The sequence below is a fragment of the Barbatula barbatula genome (assembly GCF_947034865.1).
Source record: "Barbatula barbatula genome assembly, chromosome: 25".
Taxonomy (NCBI): domain Eukaryota; kingdom Metazoa; phylum Chordata; class Actinopteri; order Cypriniformes; family Nemacheilidae; genus Barbatula; species Barbatula barbatula.
Window position 1 is genome coordinate 11,940,607 of NC_136788.1, and position 15,309 is coordinate 11,955,915.

The following is a 15,309-nucleotide window of genomic DNA, read 5'->3' on the forward strand; positions in this document are numbered from 1 at the left end:
TTGAATGGGATTTTTTTATAGAACAATTAAAGGAGTAGTTCACTTTAAAATGCCCCCATTGACTTTCCATAGCAGGAATAAAAATGACCATGGAAAGTGAATGGGGTCTTTATAATTTTAAGTTTTGAAGTGAACTACTCCTTTAAAGTTTATACCACTTTGTAGATGCTTCTGCAATGTAAGTGTGTATACTGTATGTGGGAATGTGTGTCAAGTTTCATCAGTATAAAGTTGTGCAACCCCTGTCCATGTCACTGGGAGTCGCCATGAAGGGGAGGGACTTAGACACAGAGGGACAATGCAAGTGTTTGTGCAACGGCCCCTGAGTGGCGGCTGGCTCTGTTGGATCTCTTCTGTGCTTGACTACGGCTTCTGCACACATTGTCAGCGTGGAGAGGGGGAAGAGGGAGGCTTGATCGAACCCGTCAATGCACTGACTGGGGTAGGAACATGATCATCATTCTCTCAAACAGAGTTGTAACTTGTGTAACAGTTAAATACGCAGGGTTGCGTGAGAGGGGATCTGTTTGGGGTGGTTGTGAAAAGTCTTCGCGAGAGAAGCTTTGGGATGGAGGGGGGAGATCTCGCTTGTCCGTGTTTTTGGCAGTGGAGGGGTATGAATAGACCAGGGTTGAAAGAAAGCAGTGCTGAAGGGAAAGGCATGCTCAGAATGCCACTAGGCTCCAGTTAAGACTGGCAGTGGACGGTGTAGAAGAGACAATGTGAGGATGTGATAAGGTTGGAGGAAAACTGAAAAAACGGTCAAAGACTGAATGGCACCCAAATGATGTGAGTAAACAAAAGCGTGAAGGGAAGAGAAAAGAGTACGATGGTTAAAGAAAAGTGAGAGGAAATAGGAGATATTATAATTCTTAAGTGTACAATTTTCTGTAACACGATAGGTTCATTCTGCTTAGGTGAACTTCACTAAAAACAAATCACAGATAGACTAGATCAAGAGTATGATTTAAGATTAAAAGTTGTAAACATTTTAAGACTTCTGTCGTCAGACAGGATCGAGTCGTTGGTTTTCGTACTTCTATACAATCTCTTAAATAGTGATGCTGTTGATAGTGTGTCAGCACAGACATTCAAGCTGGTAAGCCCCTCTCACCTGTTAGCTCTCTCCTGTTAGGCTAATTCACGAGGTCACAACCTAATTAGCTGTAAGATTAGAGAGACTTTACAAGGAGGATGTTCTCTATTCGTGCACTGTGAAACTCACGTTTAAGTAAATGAATAATTGTTTTCAGTGATTTAAAAAAAATGTATAGAGCGGTTACTGTGAAATGACCAGCATACATTGAATTAGTTGCTTTGTCATGACTTTGAAAATGCACCTAATCTCTCTCTTGTTTTTTATTTATTGTTACCCAAGAGTGGCTGTTCTCAGAGACAGGAAGGGGCTGTGAATGTTGGTGCACCGTGCCAGCAGGCTGGCCGGGTGGACGCTGGAAGTCTGTGCTGAAACCTTTGCTGGTGGGAAGAGAATTGGAGAAAACAGTTAAAGTATGGCCAAGATGGCCGAGCAGAAAGTCAGGTAAACTTCTTTCTTATTTGTACCTTGGTGTACTGTTACTTAATTTAGTTGATAGTTATCTAATTTACTGCATTATCCTTTTAACATCCGTTTGTGCTTTTTGTGTTTATGTTTTGTGTGTGGATGGGTGGGTGGATTTTGCTTGTGCTTGTTTCTCTGTGTTCACAGCCTCCCTGCTAAGCTGATTAATGGGGGCGTGGCTGGACTAGTGGGCGTGACCTGTGTGTTTCCCATTGATCTTGCTAAGACCCGCCTCCAGAATCAGCAGGGCGCTCGTGTTTATAGCGGAATGTGAGTGGAATGTGTTCTCATAACTACATTGCAGTGACAAGTTTATGTTTCACGTTGTTTTGAGCTGTTTGAAGGGGTTGTTTTAGGTCCGCAAAATAAAATGGTTTAAAACAGTTTGGACCATGGTACAACAAGTTAAAAAAACATTTCATAGATGGCTTTATTAAAACCAAAAGAATTCGTGGGGGAGTCATGTGCTTTACTCTGGGCAGAGGATGTTGCCTGGTGAAATTGATTTCCTTGGATTTTCCTGAATGATTTGGAAGATGCAAAACCTCTCGAGTCACATGCTTCCACACTTAATTTTGAAAAACAGATGTTTACTCTCCTAAAAGATTTGTTTAACCCCTTATGCAGTTTGCTTATAAGAATCGCTGTGTAGTATGATGGTGAGTTTATTTTGTAGTGATGGTGCTTTTTGTATTTTGTACGCTTATGTTACAAGCACAATGAATAACCAAGTGGTTTGCGGTCTGTGTTGTCCAAAGCTCTTTTTCCCCTACATTCTTCCAAGAATTCTTTGTAAATCTGCTTAATGATTTGGGATTAGCAGTTGTTGGAAAACAGAGACCGATAAAACAAGGGCTATACTGTTTAAGAGATTTTCCACTGTTTATGCTAGTTGATGTAGTTAAGCTACCAAACATGAACAAATAATATACATTTAATAATGTTTGTTAAGCATGTGTAAACATTTTACGGTCAACAACAGATTTTCCAATAGACTTTAGTATTTATCATTTTGAAAATGTATGTCTTAAAAAGGCTGGACTGTTTGGCGAAGACCATCAAAATGGAGGGATACTTTGGCATGTACAGAGGTACAGGGTTTCTTTTTTATGCAGTGATGATTTGTGTCTTTAAAGTGTACCCAGACTTTTTCTATAATGCTTGTTTGGAAACAGAGTTGATGAAAGACAATCTTGAATACAAAAAACATTTTTTAAGGCTAGCTGGATATAGCACCCACGCTTGGATTTACTAATCTTAATGTTCCTCTCAGGTGCAGCCGTAAATCTTACTCTGGTCACTCCGGAGAAAGCCATCAAACTGGCTGCCAATGACGTCTTCAGACAAAAGCTCTCCAAAGATGGGTAACCACCTCTTTCTGTTAATAGCTAATACTCGGTACAGTTTAAAAAGTTATCCACTAGAAATCTTTTCCGTATGTAAAATCTGTATTTGACTATACTTCGATCAATTTCTTTCATTGATCAATCCAAATATGCTCTTTAATAAATTGATATCTGGTGTTCGTTGATTTGATTTCACTTGATCTTATCTCCCCCATCTGTCACGGTTCTGTGACCTCTAGAAAATTGCCTCTGTGGGGAGAAGTCCTCGCCGGCTGCGGGGCAGGAACATGTCAGGTGGTAGTCACCACCCCCATGGAAATGCTTAAAATACAACTTCAGGATGCTGGCAGGTTGGGTGAGTGTTTGTTGTGTTCGCTTGAGTGTCATCCAGGATATGTAGGTCTTTAATCTAGAACACCTGACTAGGTACAAAGGTAAGCCAAAAATAACAGAATGTGTAATGGAAGTAAAGAACAAACCATGGAACAAAACCGCAACTTTAAACTATTTTTATGATTTATTTATTACTTTTGTAGAGCAGAATACATTACAAAATACTGTGTTCTTTTTATTTTTTGCTTCGAGAAGGTTAACAAAGTGATTATATTGAAAATGCCCTTGCCATCCACATTCTCATTCGCTAATGATCAGTGGAAAATGTCTCTGTTTGTCTCTACAAGCTGCTCAGCGAACTGTCGCTGCTTCTGCCCCTGCGGCTGGTCCAACCCCCTCACTGGTTGCATCTCGGACTGCCCAGTCAAGCGCCGGTGCCCCCTTCCCTCGACGTTCAGCGACTCGTATCACCCTGGAACTTCTTAAAACTCGAGGTCTGAGAGGTCTTTATAAAGGTGCTGGAGCTACGCTGATGAGGTACATTTCTACATGTAGCTTTAAGTAATTGCTTTTCCTGTAAACACACACACTTGTTTACGTACAAAAGGATAATTATACGTCACAAACACCTTTGACCCTTCTCTGTGAACAACACCCACACAAATAAACCCACTCACCTTTCCTGACACCACCTCCCCCCCTTTGTGGCCTGCCCACAGTGTGTGATGTAATCCCAGCTGAACTGATGTAACCTACCCAGCTGTCAGTTCCGATCTGTTATTCATAGCTTGTAATTAACTGTAGGCGGGATTCTCTTCTTAATGGAATTCTAATGAGAGCAGTCACAGCTTAATCTCAATCTGCTGTCTCTAATCAATGGCTCGCCACAACCTACAATCACTTGCATCATATTTCTACATTCCCATTTAGAATGCGTTCGTCATTTACAGACCAGATATAATTAGACGCATCGATTAATTCCAAACCATCAATGACGGCCTGCAGCTACGTATGTCCACATGTGCGATTGAGGTTCTGTATGCATTCTCCTTTCAGGGACGTCCCATTCTCCATGATTTACTTCCCACTGTTCGCTAACCTCAACACAGTGGGCCGAAGAGAGGATCGCCATAGCAACCCCCAGGAGCGGGCCCCCTTCCTGCAGTCCTTCATGGCTGGATGCACGGCCGGCTCGGTGGCCGCAGTAACTGTTACTCCCCTGGACGGTGAGAGGAACAGCATGCTGACCATTTCATTTAGTAAAACAAGATGTCAGAGCCTATACAAATCAGTGCTAATCTTGCTAGCTCGCTATAGTGAATACTTTTTTAAGTTAGGTCTCACAGTTGTTTCTCGATTTCATATATCCGATAACGACGAAGACATGTTTAAGGCAATTTCAAAGTTTGTGAATCATGGGTACATAGCATACGGTTCCTCAAGAGCACTTTTCATAAAGGCACAAAATGACTCTTTTTGCTGGGTGATTAATCACTGTACCCCATGTGTTGCGGTAGAACCCTACTGAGTTTTGTTTGTCTCGTCTCCACGGCCATTGTTTCTTTGGTGAGAGCATTCTTTGTTGCTGTAAAGTAGCATAGGTGACAGAACGATTACTTGGACAGTGGAAAAGTTGGCAGTGCTTGAAATGCCTCTATTTCAAGATTTGGCAGTGCTGTTTGCAACATCAAATTGTTCAAAATAGACATCACCACCTAGTTTTTCATCGATACATTACTTTTGTATTAGTTAAAAAAGTGGACATATTTTCACATTTTGAGAAATGTACATTTTTATTTATTTATTTATTTAGTTATAAAGACACGTCTACAGACCCTACATAAGGGAGAGGGGGAGGACTCATACAGAGGCATCATTGACTGCACACAGTAAGAGTTTCTATGCAATGTATTGTATTTAAAAATATATTTGAAGATTGTAATTCAACCATTCAGTTATGTTACAATAATATTTTGGTATAAATAATATTACTATATAACATATACTTAAGTATTTAAAAACATGCCTTGGTATAATCATGGTATGCCTCCAAAAGACACATTACTAGAGATGCACCAATACTAAATGTATCCACTGATACCTATCATTCAAAATATTTGTAAGAATGTCAGTAACCAAACAGATCTCGTCCCCCATTGACTCCCATAGTATTTATGTTCCCTACTATGGCAGTAAATGTGAAATGAGATCTTTTTGGTTTCTAGCATTCTTACAAATATCTTCCTTTGTGTTTGGTAGAACAAAGACATTTATACTGGTTTGTTACAATCTGAGGGGGAGTGAATTATTACAGAATGTTTGGGTGAACTATTCCTTTAAGAAACATCCCCAGTTTGATGTCATATATTAAAAGTCATTATGTGAATTATTAACATTAAGAAAGTAGAGAAATATTAATTTAATCGGTATCGGCAGATATCACTCTGAATAATAGGTATCGGTGGATACATTTAGTATTGGTGCATCTCTAGTAATATGTGTCTTTTGGAGGCATACCATGAATATACCAAGGCAAGTTTTTAAATACTTTAAGATCAAGACATTTATACTCATTTTTGGGTAAACTTATTTCTTTAATATTTTCAACACAAAATGTATTGCATTTTTCGGTCCTCTTTTGATTGACAGAATATATCGGCCCCAATCATTGGCTGTTTCTATTAAACTATCAGCCAATAGTGTAAAAAAACGCTTTTATCAACCGATACCGATTATTGACCGATATATTGGTGCATCTCAAATTATTACCATTACATTATATAAAAAAACATCCTTTGCAGACGCATTTTAAAACGAGAGGGACCAGCTGCATTCCTGAAGGGAGCGACGTGTCGAGCATTGGTCATCGCTCCACTCTTCGGCATTGCCCAGGGCGTGTACTTCCTAGGCCTCGGTGAACAAGTGCTGGGGCTGCTGGGATAACGGCAGATGATGTCACCTGAATCATCAAACACTGTAAAAGTACTGTTTCTACACAGGAGGGAAAAGATGAGTGATGTGTAAACACTTAGAAAGGAGATTTTGAGAAGTGAATAAAAGATAATTGAATGAAATCCACATACCCGACCAAAGGAGGTTCAGACACTTTTGAATAAGAAAGGAGAGCGTGTAATCCTAACATAAGAGCCACTGTTATTGCACACTAATCATGTTAAAAAACCTAAAAGCTGTAAACAGGGTTCTTAAGGATAGACAGGGTCCAGTTTTTAAAGCCCCTATTTACAATTTTACCTGCATGATTAATGAAAAACATGATGAGAAGGTTATTGTTAGTGAATGAGTTTGATATATTTAGATGGAAGATTTGAATCAAAAAGAGAAGAAGAATCAATGATTGTACAGAGTCTGATACAATCCGTGTAATCCGGTTGCTATTTTTATCCTTTCGTAAATCTGGGCTTCTGTGCAGAGGCCTTCCTGTGCACATGTTCCTTTGCGGGACAAAATCTTGTAGGCAAAATAATGACCATTGTGGACTTAATTTTTTAATGCATCTCTAAATGATCTTGTTCATTGCGCAATACTTTTAATGCAACAAAGCCTTATTCTTGCCACTGAACGCAAATTTTAAAATATTAACAACACATAAAATAGACCAGTGATTTAATGGTATTAAAGTTTTGAAACCATTTTACAAAACATACATATTATTTATATTCAGTATATTATACATATATTATATGGATTGTTTTAAAATTAATAATGCCCTACACTTTTTTTACTGGGATATTATTATATTTCATTCTATAATCAAAGGCATTATAATTCCTGTTAGAATTAGACAGAAATGTATAAAGTATACATAAAAATGCTGATAACTTAAAAACTGAGACCACAATTCATTGTTTATTCACACTTGCAAAATAAAAAGTGTGGAAAGTAATTTTGCATGTTTATATTAACACTTCAAAATAAAACCTTTCTGAACAAAAGCTACGAGATTGATATAGCATACTCTGTCATTTTGCACAGCGGCAAGCAGGCCTGAAATTTGCAAGACAACTTCAGATATAAACAACTCTGCAGACTGTTTGTTAAAGAGCTTTATATCTTTAAGATTGCCTAAACACGTGATAAAAAGTTATTTGATTATGCAAAACATTTGTTTGTGCACCACAACTGATGCTGTTTGCATCCAGTGTGCTTAAATTCCACAAGGCAGGAGCATTTTTCAACTATTTTTAATTGGGTTTACCTCTTTCAAAATAGATAAAGTGTAACAAAACAAGCAATAAACATTGTAATAGGTTATACAAAGTGTTGTTTTTCTATGTGTGTGTTGGTGTTTTATTATTTTCAATCCTCACAGAAATGCATCAAAATATAAATAAAAAATTTCGGATTTATTTTTCTGTAGTATAAAGCAACACAAGCAATTGGAAAAAATGCAATAATTGTATACACACAGAAATAAGCACAAATCCATATATTTAAGATAAACTGAATGAGGTTTTTGCTGCAAACCAGTTAGGATGGTAGCTTAGTACATGTCAATTCCTGAGTGCTTGTTGGTTTTTGAACAGACAGGTGGAGATCAAATGTCAGGATTATGTTCTAAGAGAATATCCATGTTGAAAGAAATATGGTGGTCTAACCCAGTTTAACAAGCATCCCTATTAGGTGTTAGGCTGGTCAGTCCAAAGCTGGTATCCCAGCTTGACTAGTGCAAGAAGCACCTCTAAGACCAGCTTTAAAAGCATGGCAAATCTATGAGACCAGCTCACAACCTTAGGCTGGATTAAGATTTGTTCCTGCATGTATACAAACGTTCCCTAAAGTTTACATGATCTTCAACACTCAAAAGGAAAAAAAAACACCAAAACCTTCAAATAAATTGATTTGTAAGACCTTGACTAATGCAATTTCCAGAACTTTCAGATATATCACTTCAGCAGTGATGATCTCTTATGTACCAATACATTTTTGTTACAGAAGTCTATTAATCCAGAAACTTGCGGTTTGGGTTAGAGCCGAACAGGTTCACTCTGATCTCAGGCATCATCTGTGAGAGGACCAAGAACTTTAATGAATACAACAAAGTTAATAATGATACACTTCATTATATTATTACTATGTTGACTGATCTAACTTCCCAACAGGAAGTGATTGTGGATTCACAATCCTGATCTTCTTTCCTTTGTTGTCCCTTTCTACAAACTAACTGGTTTTCAGTTACATTATCACATATCTAATGAACATGGGTGTTTTCGTTTTCCCACCTGTTGAGCCATAAGATCTAGTCTGCTCTCCAATGTGTTGGACACCTTGATCTTGCTGTCGGCGTTATACATCTCAACACCTCCAGAACTGAGGATGCCAAGCACAAACAAAACAAGCTAATGCATTATACAGTTTATATAGAGAAGACATTTTTCAGAAAGTATAGAGTGTAGGATCTTACATGTTGGCCGATAGGAAGTTGTTCTCATCAATGTGCACTACGACGTTACTCTTGACGGCCCCTTTGTAGATGGGGATGTTCTTCTGAACGGCAGCCTACAATGACCCAGACCAGTATGAACATACAATTCTGGTATGTAAACCCTTTTTGAAATGTAAAGTTTTTTCTTACTTGCACCAGTGCTACATCTTCCTTTCTGCACCGGATTGTAACTTTGGGCTCCAGCAACTGATAAAACCCCTGTTGAAATAATGCTGTTTTAAATGTCTTTTGAGATTAGAAAATGTTCCTTGTGCTATGAAAACTTGTAAATTACAAAGCATCCAACAGTAAAAATATAAAAATTGCGACGTTTTATTGTTAATATTAAAATCATAGAAATTAATATTAAAATCATATAATTTTTTTAAAGTGAACATCAGGAAAAAAGTATAATTTCTTAATAAATTGAACATGACCTCATTAAAATTATTAGCATCTGCTCATAAATCTACTGAACAGCATTACCTGTAACACTAGCCCCTCCAGCAGTGTTGGGTACTGGGTCGGGTCTTTGGCAATGTGGGCCAACCTTTCTTGTGCTTCATTTAGAAGATCCTGCAAACAATCACATAACTAAGATGAAAGTAAGATCACTTTTGTTATTCTAAATTATTGTATCTGAGGCTTTTGTGTATTAGTGACATTTGAAAATGACCTGATAATACCTTAATCATATCATCACGGGCTTTAAGGACCTTCAGTCTGGCCTGGTTCAACAAATTAGACATCTGACTGGAGATTGGAATGAAGACATTAAATCCTCAGGCTAATGACAGTGGTTACTCATTTAAAGAACCAAAAAGGCAAACTTACATTTTTTTCTGTTGTTCAATCTGTTTCTCTTTCTTCTCATAATATTCCATGACTTTCAGCCTCTGAGTCTGTACCAATCGTCCCTTTTCAATATTAAACTCTTCTTCTGCCTGAAAGCCACGACACGGATGATTGGAAGCAGAAAGTTATAGATTATACAATACTTAAGACAATATTCATACTATACTAGAATACTAAAACTATATTATAAGTATAATCATTACCTTGGCATCAATTTCCTCAGCCTTCTCATTGGCTTCCTGGTCAATAAACCCCATCATGTGTTTGATCTAGAAGAGATCGAATGATATATTGAGAAAACCAAAGTGTGTAAGACAATTATGCTATACAGTAATGTGTACTGCAGATTTTTTCAAATATAATATTTGATCCTTAAAAGATGTACACATACTGCAGATACCAGCGGCAGCCGATATTGCAGGCTTCACGTATTTAAGATGTGGTTGTGCAAAATTACAGATGGCAAAAAAAACACAGCAAGTTGAGAAAACGCAAGTTTCATTGTAAAAAACCTCAATCTTTATCAGTTGCCGTTATTTATAATGGAAAAAACACAAAACTCTTTATTAAAGGCGATGTAATAAAATAAGGTTGTTAAGGGTTGAAATTCGTGGGGAAATGAAAACGAAACAAATATAACATTAACACAGTAATGTCCTTAGTAAAGTCCATGAAGCTGTGATGGGACAGAGATTTCCTCTTTTGGTTTTATAACTCACGTCACATGATCGACTGCATTAAACTTTACACAATATGTTTAATGGGGCCAATGACTCGACAAAGTCACAAGCCACTAAAAATAATAAGGTTTTATAACTAAAATAGCTTGTTGTCATGTCGTGATGTCATAGATAAACCTTTTAAAGTTCCACAAAATCATGTTTTTTATTCTTCCTCATTTTCTTTCAATAAATAATACAGTAGCTACTACAATAAACATCTAAAACCACAACAGTCACTATTAAACTACTATTACAGTTATAATACTAACAAAACTGTCAAAGATAAAAAATAACTTCTTTATGCGTGTCTCCTCTAAAATATTATGAATGACAAAAGTTAGTAGTCTGAAGTTAGTATGCCTACCTGCTTCTGAACGTCTGCATCGCTAAGCGCCATAGTTGACGTTTTTAAGGCACTGGCTCTGTTTAAAAAAGATATGAGACAAATATTAACAATAGCTTGTATTGTCAAATTAAAGTAAAGTAAAGTTAACTTTACGTGGATCTGCAATAGTACACTAGTTCCGTCTAGCCGTGTCAGCTGACAGAGATGATACAGTCACGTGATTTGAAGCGCGTCCGGTTTAAAACTCCGCCCACGTTTTTCGTGTGCGCAAGGCTAGTACTTTGAGAAGTTTATATATTTGAAGTTTTAAATAAAAAAAAGATCCCCTGGTATTTGTGATTTCCCAGGACATTTTAACATGTTTTTACATAAAAAGGTAATCATTGAAGAAGTCAAAGGCGAAGAATTTGTCAAATCTAGTGACAAACTCTTATGTGATTTGTCACATGAGTTGAAACCTTTCCAATTATTGTAGTTTAGAGTCACTGAGAAACATGCTGCAATGTACATCTGGAACAAACACACATTGAAAGATTAGTTCCTGTTAACTTGAATCAACACATGATTGATAGAACTTGTGTGTATACGCAGCTCATGTGTAAGGAAGAACTACAGTAGAGATCATTTCATGCACAGGACACCATGAGGCGTTTTCTAGCTCTTTTTACACTTTTGCTCGCAGTTTACTGCAAGGGGTAAGTTGAGATAAACAATTGCCCCATTACACCTTCAAGATTCAGCCTCATTGTATATGTCACCTGTATTTGTTGTTTTGTTATAGTTATAATTTTTACATCATATTTTCTTGTGTCACTTATTAAAAAAACAGCTTTTTATTTTGACAGAGACCAAGTTCTTAGAATCCATGCAGAAACCAAGGGCCACCTTGAGGTTTTAAATGAGTTGAAACAGAATCGTGGAGTATGTCTATTATTACTGTTCCTGATCAAGAATTGTGTTACACTCATTAGTTCTCAAACATTTTCGTAGTGCATGATTTGAAATCAAATTAAATAGTATTTATATGGTACAGATAGTAGAATACATATATTTGTTACCCCTTGTATTTAAATAGCCTCACTTTATCAATCCATATGTTTGTCAGACTGCAATTTTATTACTGTATTTTATTGAAATAAACCAACCTACTACTCAAACAATGATGATGATGTTTCATCTTATTTATTTGAATCACGTTCATAAAAATTATGGACTATACATGTTATGTGATCCTGTAGCTGGATTTCTGGACCCATGGCATCTCTACCGATCTGCCTATTGACGTCCGTGTGCCTCATGTCAGTCTGTATGGGATCAAAAACTTGCTCACTGCAAACAAGATCCCCTTCACAGTCATGATCAACAATGTGCAGGTAAGAGATTCAGGAACCATGCTTCTTACAAAAATGACAAAAGATACAACGAAGCTATTAGGCTTTACAGTACTTGTAGAAGATCACTCCCGACTAGTTTATCAAAACTATAATGCAATCTAGTATAAAATCTGTTAATAACAATGTTTTAATCTGTCTCAGGAACATCTGGACAAGGAGAACGCCGAGATGGTGAGTAACACAGCGATGGAGCGCAAGACCAAGAACTTCAACTTTGGTGCTTATCACACCCTGGATGAAGTAAGTACACAATTTGCACATGCTTCAAAAAAATCTGCATACAAACAAATGCATAATAGAATGTGTGATATAAGTGTCATGCGTTTACGAGTCTGAGAATGTTTTAATGAACCTCTTCAGATTTACAGTTGGATGGACACTCTTGTTGCCAGTCACTCTGGAGTCGTGTCTAAAGTGCAGATTGGCAACTCTTATGAGAACCGCCCCATGTATGCCCTTAAGGTGAAGTAAACAGAACACATTATTTGGATATTAACACAAATTACGGACTTATATTACTGATAAATACTTATATATTTGTGTAGCACTGTTTAGTTTTAAAATCTATTCACACTGAATCCAGTTCAGCACAGGTGGAAAGGATAAACCTGCGATTTGGATTGATGCTGGAACGCACTCCAGGGAGTGGATTTCCCATGCAACTGCAGTGTGGATTGCCAACCAGGTCAATGCAAAGTCTCATTTAGATACTCAGTATTTCTTTATTAATTACTTGATGTTGCACATTTGCCAAGCACCAAATGTCATCGTTCTCACAGTTCACAGAGCTCTTGTGGAGTTCGCCTACCTCTGCACATAAATGGCTTTATGCAATATTCCTGACCATGATGTCCGTAAAATAATCCCTTGATAACTGTATTGATGTTTACCAGTAATTAAATTGATTCTTTCGTAGAAATGTCTTTTTTATTTTTATTGTATTTATTTTTTGCAATGGGTTCTTATGTGCAATATTAAGTAACCATGAGGAACAATAAAACCACAGGGTGACCGTTTTGTGTTTGAGCAACATTTGACAATGAGCTTTCATAAACAACTAGTCACCCAAAATAAGAACGGACTAACAATTTTTTTAACTTCATCTGATCCTTTTGAATTTCTAGATTGCCACAGACTATGCAAATAACCTTGCCCCTGTTCCTAAAATCCTTGGTTTAATGGATATCTACCTGTTGATTGTGGCTAACCCTGATGGATATATGTTCACCCACAAGTCCTCATCCGTAAGAAATCATAAATTAGTTTGCGTGAAGACAAATAAATGTTCAGAATAATGACATCACTTATTTTTGTTAATTGATTATTTTTAATTAGTCATTTTATCGCTTGTGGCGTAAAACCCGTTCTGTGACCTCTGATCCCAAATGTTTTGGAGTTGACCTCAATCGGAATTGGGATGCAGCATTTGGTGGTACGTTCTCTTATGATTGAAACTGAATATTACAGAAAAATTTGATCTATTTAATTTCTGTGCATATAATTCTCAGGTCCTGGAGCCAGTGATAACCCCTGTGACGAAGACTATCGCGGCCCTTCTGCTAATTCTGAGATTGAAGTGAAAAATATGGCCAACTTGATTGAGAATCACGGCAACTTTAAATCTTTCATTACCCTACACTCGTACAAACAGCTTCTCATGTATCCCTACAGTTACACTGGAACAAACCCTCCCGACCAGACTGAACTTGTAAGTCAATCTGCATGCATAAAATCTTACTGTATATGACTTTCTTCTGACAATTTGTTTTTAATAATCTGAGCATGTGTACTGTAGCACAGTATCGCCGTATCTGCAAGCAAAGCTCTCAGCTCCTGGCATGGCACCGTCTACAAAGTTGGCAGTATTTTTAACACTATTGGTAAGTAAATTACACTGTTGTGTAACCTGAATCAGACAGTAATGGTCTCATTTGTGTGGGTATTTCGTAATATTTTTATGTAAACTATACGCCTGAGAAACATTTACCAAATAGATCTACAAGCGCTGCTTCCCCCTTTAGCTATAAACCTACCTTAAAAGATGTAAGTCATTACCATTTGTTCAAAAGGAGGCCATCTTTGTAGTCTTAAAACCTTAAACTTAAACTCAGTCAAAACTAATGTTTGCATGTTTTATTACAGAACAAGCTAGTGGTTCAAGCGTTGACTGGGCTTACAATCGTGGCATCAAATATTCCTTTGCATTTGAGCTGCGTGACACCGGCAAATTTGGATTCCTCTTGCCTGCCGATCAGATTGTTTCAACTTCAAAGGAGACCTGGCTTGCTATCAAATATATTATGGAATATGTTTGTGATAAACTTTAAGATGAATTTGCAATCTCTTGAAGTTTCTAGTAATGCTACAAAGGATGTGTATTGGTTACGACATGTACACCTGTGCTACATTACATTTATTAAGATAAGCAGACGAAACAAACAAATGATTACTTGTATAGTACTTACATTTTAATGTTCTCTCTTATCTTTTAAAGACACGTGTCAAAAATAAATGCATACATATAAACAGCTTTTTGTCAGCTTATTTTTTAGCTTTATTTTTACCTTTGAAATCTGAAGTGAGTATTTGTGTGAGAATAACTCGTCTCTTTCACTAAATATTGTTTCATTACATCACTTTCTTTTGGTAAATGTGTCTAAGGTGTTTAGATATATAATTGTGATCTAATAATTGGCAATAATTTATGAATAATTATAGCATTATAGATACACAAATTATATGTATTACATTAGGGCCAGTGTGTTATTTAGTATGCCTTAAATAAATAGTCCAACCAAGAGCTTACTAATTCAAATGTATTCACTCTTAATTTGTTCAAAACTTGTGTTTGACTCTTTCTTTTTGGTGACACGAAAAAATATATTTTGTGAATGTTGGTAACCAAACAACACTGGACCTTATTTACTTTCATTATGTGGACACAAAACGACTTTGAAAAAAACAAGTATGAATAAATAATTAATAAATAAAAAATTAATAGCTTATAGCTCAGTTGTTATATAATAGCATATATATATATATATATATATATATATATATATATATATATATATATATATATGTTTGCGTCTTGTGGTTGCCTTCACGAAGTGCATTAAAATCCTTTAATGCAAGGTTAGCCGTGGATTATCCTGCTTATACCAGGGTCCTTTTAAAGCGGTTATTGATGTTTACAGTGCAATGTTTGGTCAGACAGGTAAAAAGGATTATAAATGTTGATAAAACTGACTGTAACTACGTGTGCATTAAACGCTTTAAAATCACACATTCCAGCCAATCAGAGTCGAG

At 36.7% G+C, this 15,309-nt stretch overlaps 3 protein-coding genes across 6 annotated transcripts; 2 read left to right on the forward strand and 1 right to left on the reverse strand.

The window, feature by feature from the left end:
* Positions 1–284: 284 nt before the first annotated feature.
* On the forward strand, positions 285–7,512 carry slc25a18 (solute carrier family 25 member 18). Of its 3 annotated transcripts, none has more exons than XM_079450795.1 (10): positions 285–442; positions 1,379–1,540; positions 1,709–1,831; positions 2,597–2,652; positions 2,835–2,925; positions 3,147–3,262; positions 3,588–3,777; positions 4,297–4,466; positions 5,054–5,129; positions 6,042–7,512. In XM_079450795.1, exons 2-10 carry the CDS (start codon positions 1,512–1,514, stop codon positions 6,181–6,183), a joined length of 993 nt encoding a protein of 330 aa, XP_079306921.1. In that variant the 5' UTR covers positions 285–442; positions 1,379–1,511; the 3' UTR covers positions 6,184–7,512. The 3 variants fall into 3 exon arrangements, with proteins under 3 accessions (XP_079306921.1, XP_079306923.1, XP_079306922.1); XM_079450797.1 differs by lacking the exon at positions 285–442 and adding an exon at positions 647–789 and having other exon boundaries at positions 6,042–7,511; XM_079450796.1 differs by lacking the exon at positions 285–442 and adding an exon at positions 1,152–1,231 and having other exon boundaries at positions 6,042–7,510.
* On the reverse strand, positions 7,090–10,873 carry atp6v1e1a (ATPase H+ transporting V1 subunit E1a). Of its 2 annotated transcripts, none has more exons than XM_079450799.1 (10): positions 10,778–10,873; positions 10,625–10,682; positions 9,742–9,807; positions 9,518–9,627; positions 9,370–9,436; positions 9,170–9,259; positions 8,834–8,902; positions 8,663–8,757; positions 8,481–8,568; positions 7,090–8,263 (listed from the first exon to the last, which is right to left on the reverse strand). In XM_079450799.1, exons 2-10 carry the CDS (start codon positions 10,655–10,657, stop codon positions 8,201–8,203), a joined length of 681 nt encoding a protein of 226 aa, XP_079306925.1. In that variant the 5' UTR covers positions 10,658–10,682; positions 10,778–10,873; the 3' UTR covers positions 7,090–8,200. The 2 variants fall into 2 exon arrangements, with proteins under 2 accessions (XP_079306925.1, XP_079306924.1); XM_079450798.1 differs by having other exon boundaries at positions 10,760–10,873.
* Positions 10,855–14,812, forward strand: LOC306890816 (carboxypeptidase A1-like). Its single transcript, XM_079450794.1, has 11 exons — positions 10,855–11,301; positions 11,452–11,527; positions 11,845–11,979; positions 12,142–12,240; positions 12,361–12,462; positions 12,584–12,685; positions 13,125–13,244; positions 13,336–13,432; positions 13,509–13,708; positions 13,796–13,880; positions 14,143–14,812. The coding sequence occupies exons 1-11, from the start codon at positions 11,249–11,251 to the stop codon at positions 14,325–14,327; spliced, it is 1,254 nt and encodes a 417-aa protein (XP_079306920.1). The 5' UTR covers positions 10,855–11,248; the 3' UTR covers positions 14,328–14,812.
* Positions 14,813–15,309: the final 497 nt, after the last annotated feature.

Excerpts from the sequence above, each read along its gene's own strand:
- slc25a18 (XM_079450795.1), top strand. The coding sequence starts at position 1,512 with ATGGCCAAGATGGCCGAGCAGAAAGTCAG. Across the intron at positions 2,926-3,146 it reads CAAAAGCTCTCCAAAGATGG|AAAATTGCCTCTGTGGGGAG; the intron begins GTAACCACCTCT and ends TGTGACCTCTAG. Across the intron at positions 5,130-6,041 it reads GGCATCATTGACTGCACACA|ACGCATTTTAAAACGAGAGG; the intron begins GTAAGAGTTTCT and ends CATCCTTTGCAG.
- atp6v1e1a (XM_079450799.1), bottom strand. The coding sequence starts at position 10,657 with ATGGCGCTTAGCGATGCAGACGTTCAGAAGCAG. Across the intron at positions 9,437-9,517 it reads ATTGAACAACAGAAAAAAAT|TCAGATGTCTAATTTGTTGA; the intron begins GTAAGTTTGCCT and ends TCCAATCTCCAG. Across the intron at positions 9,260-9,369 it reads CCCGTGATGATATGATTAAG|GATCTTCTAAATGAAGCACA; the intron begins GTATTATCAGGT and ends GATTGTTTGCAG.
- LOC306890816 (XM_079450794.1), top strand. The coding sequence starts at position 11,249 with ATGAGGCGTTTTCTAGCTCTTTTTACACTTTTGCTCGCAGTTTACTGC. Across the intron at positions 12,241-12,360 it reads CTTATCACACCCTGGATGAA|ATTTACAGTTGGATGGACAC; the intron begins GTAAGTACACAA and ends GAACCTCTTCAG. Across the intron at positions 12,463-12,583 it reads GCCCCATGTATGCCCTTAAG|TTCAGCACAGGTGGAAAGGA; the intron begins GTGAAGTAAACA and ends CACTGAATCCAG.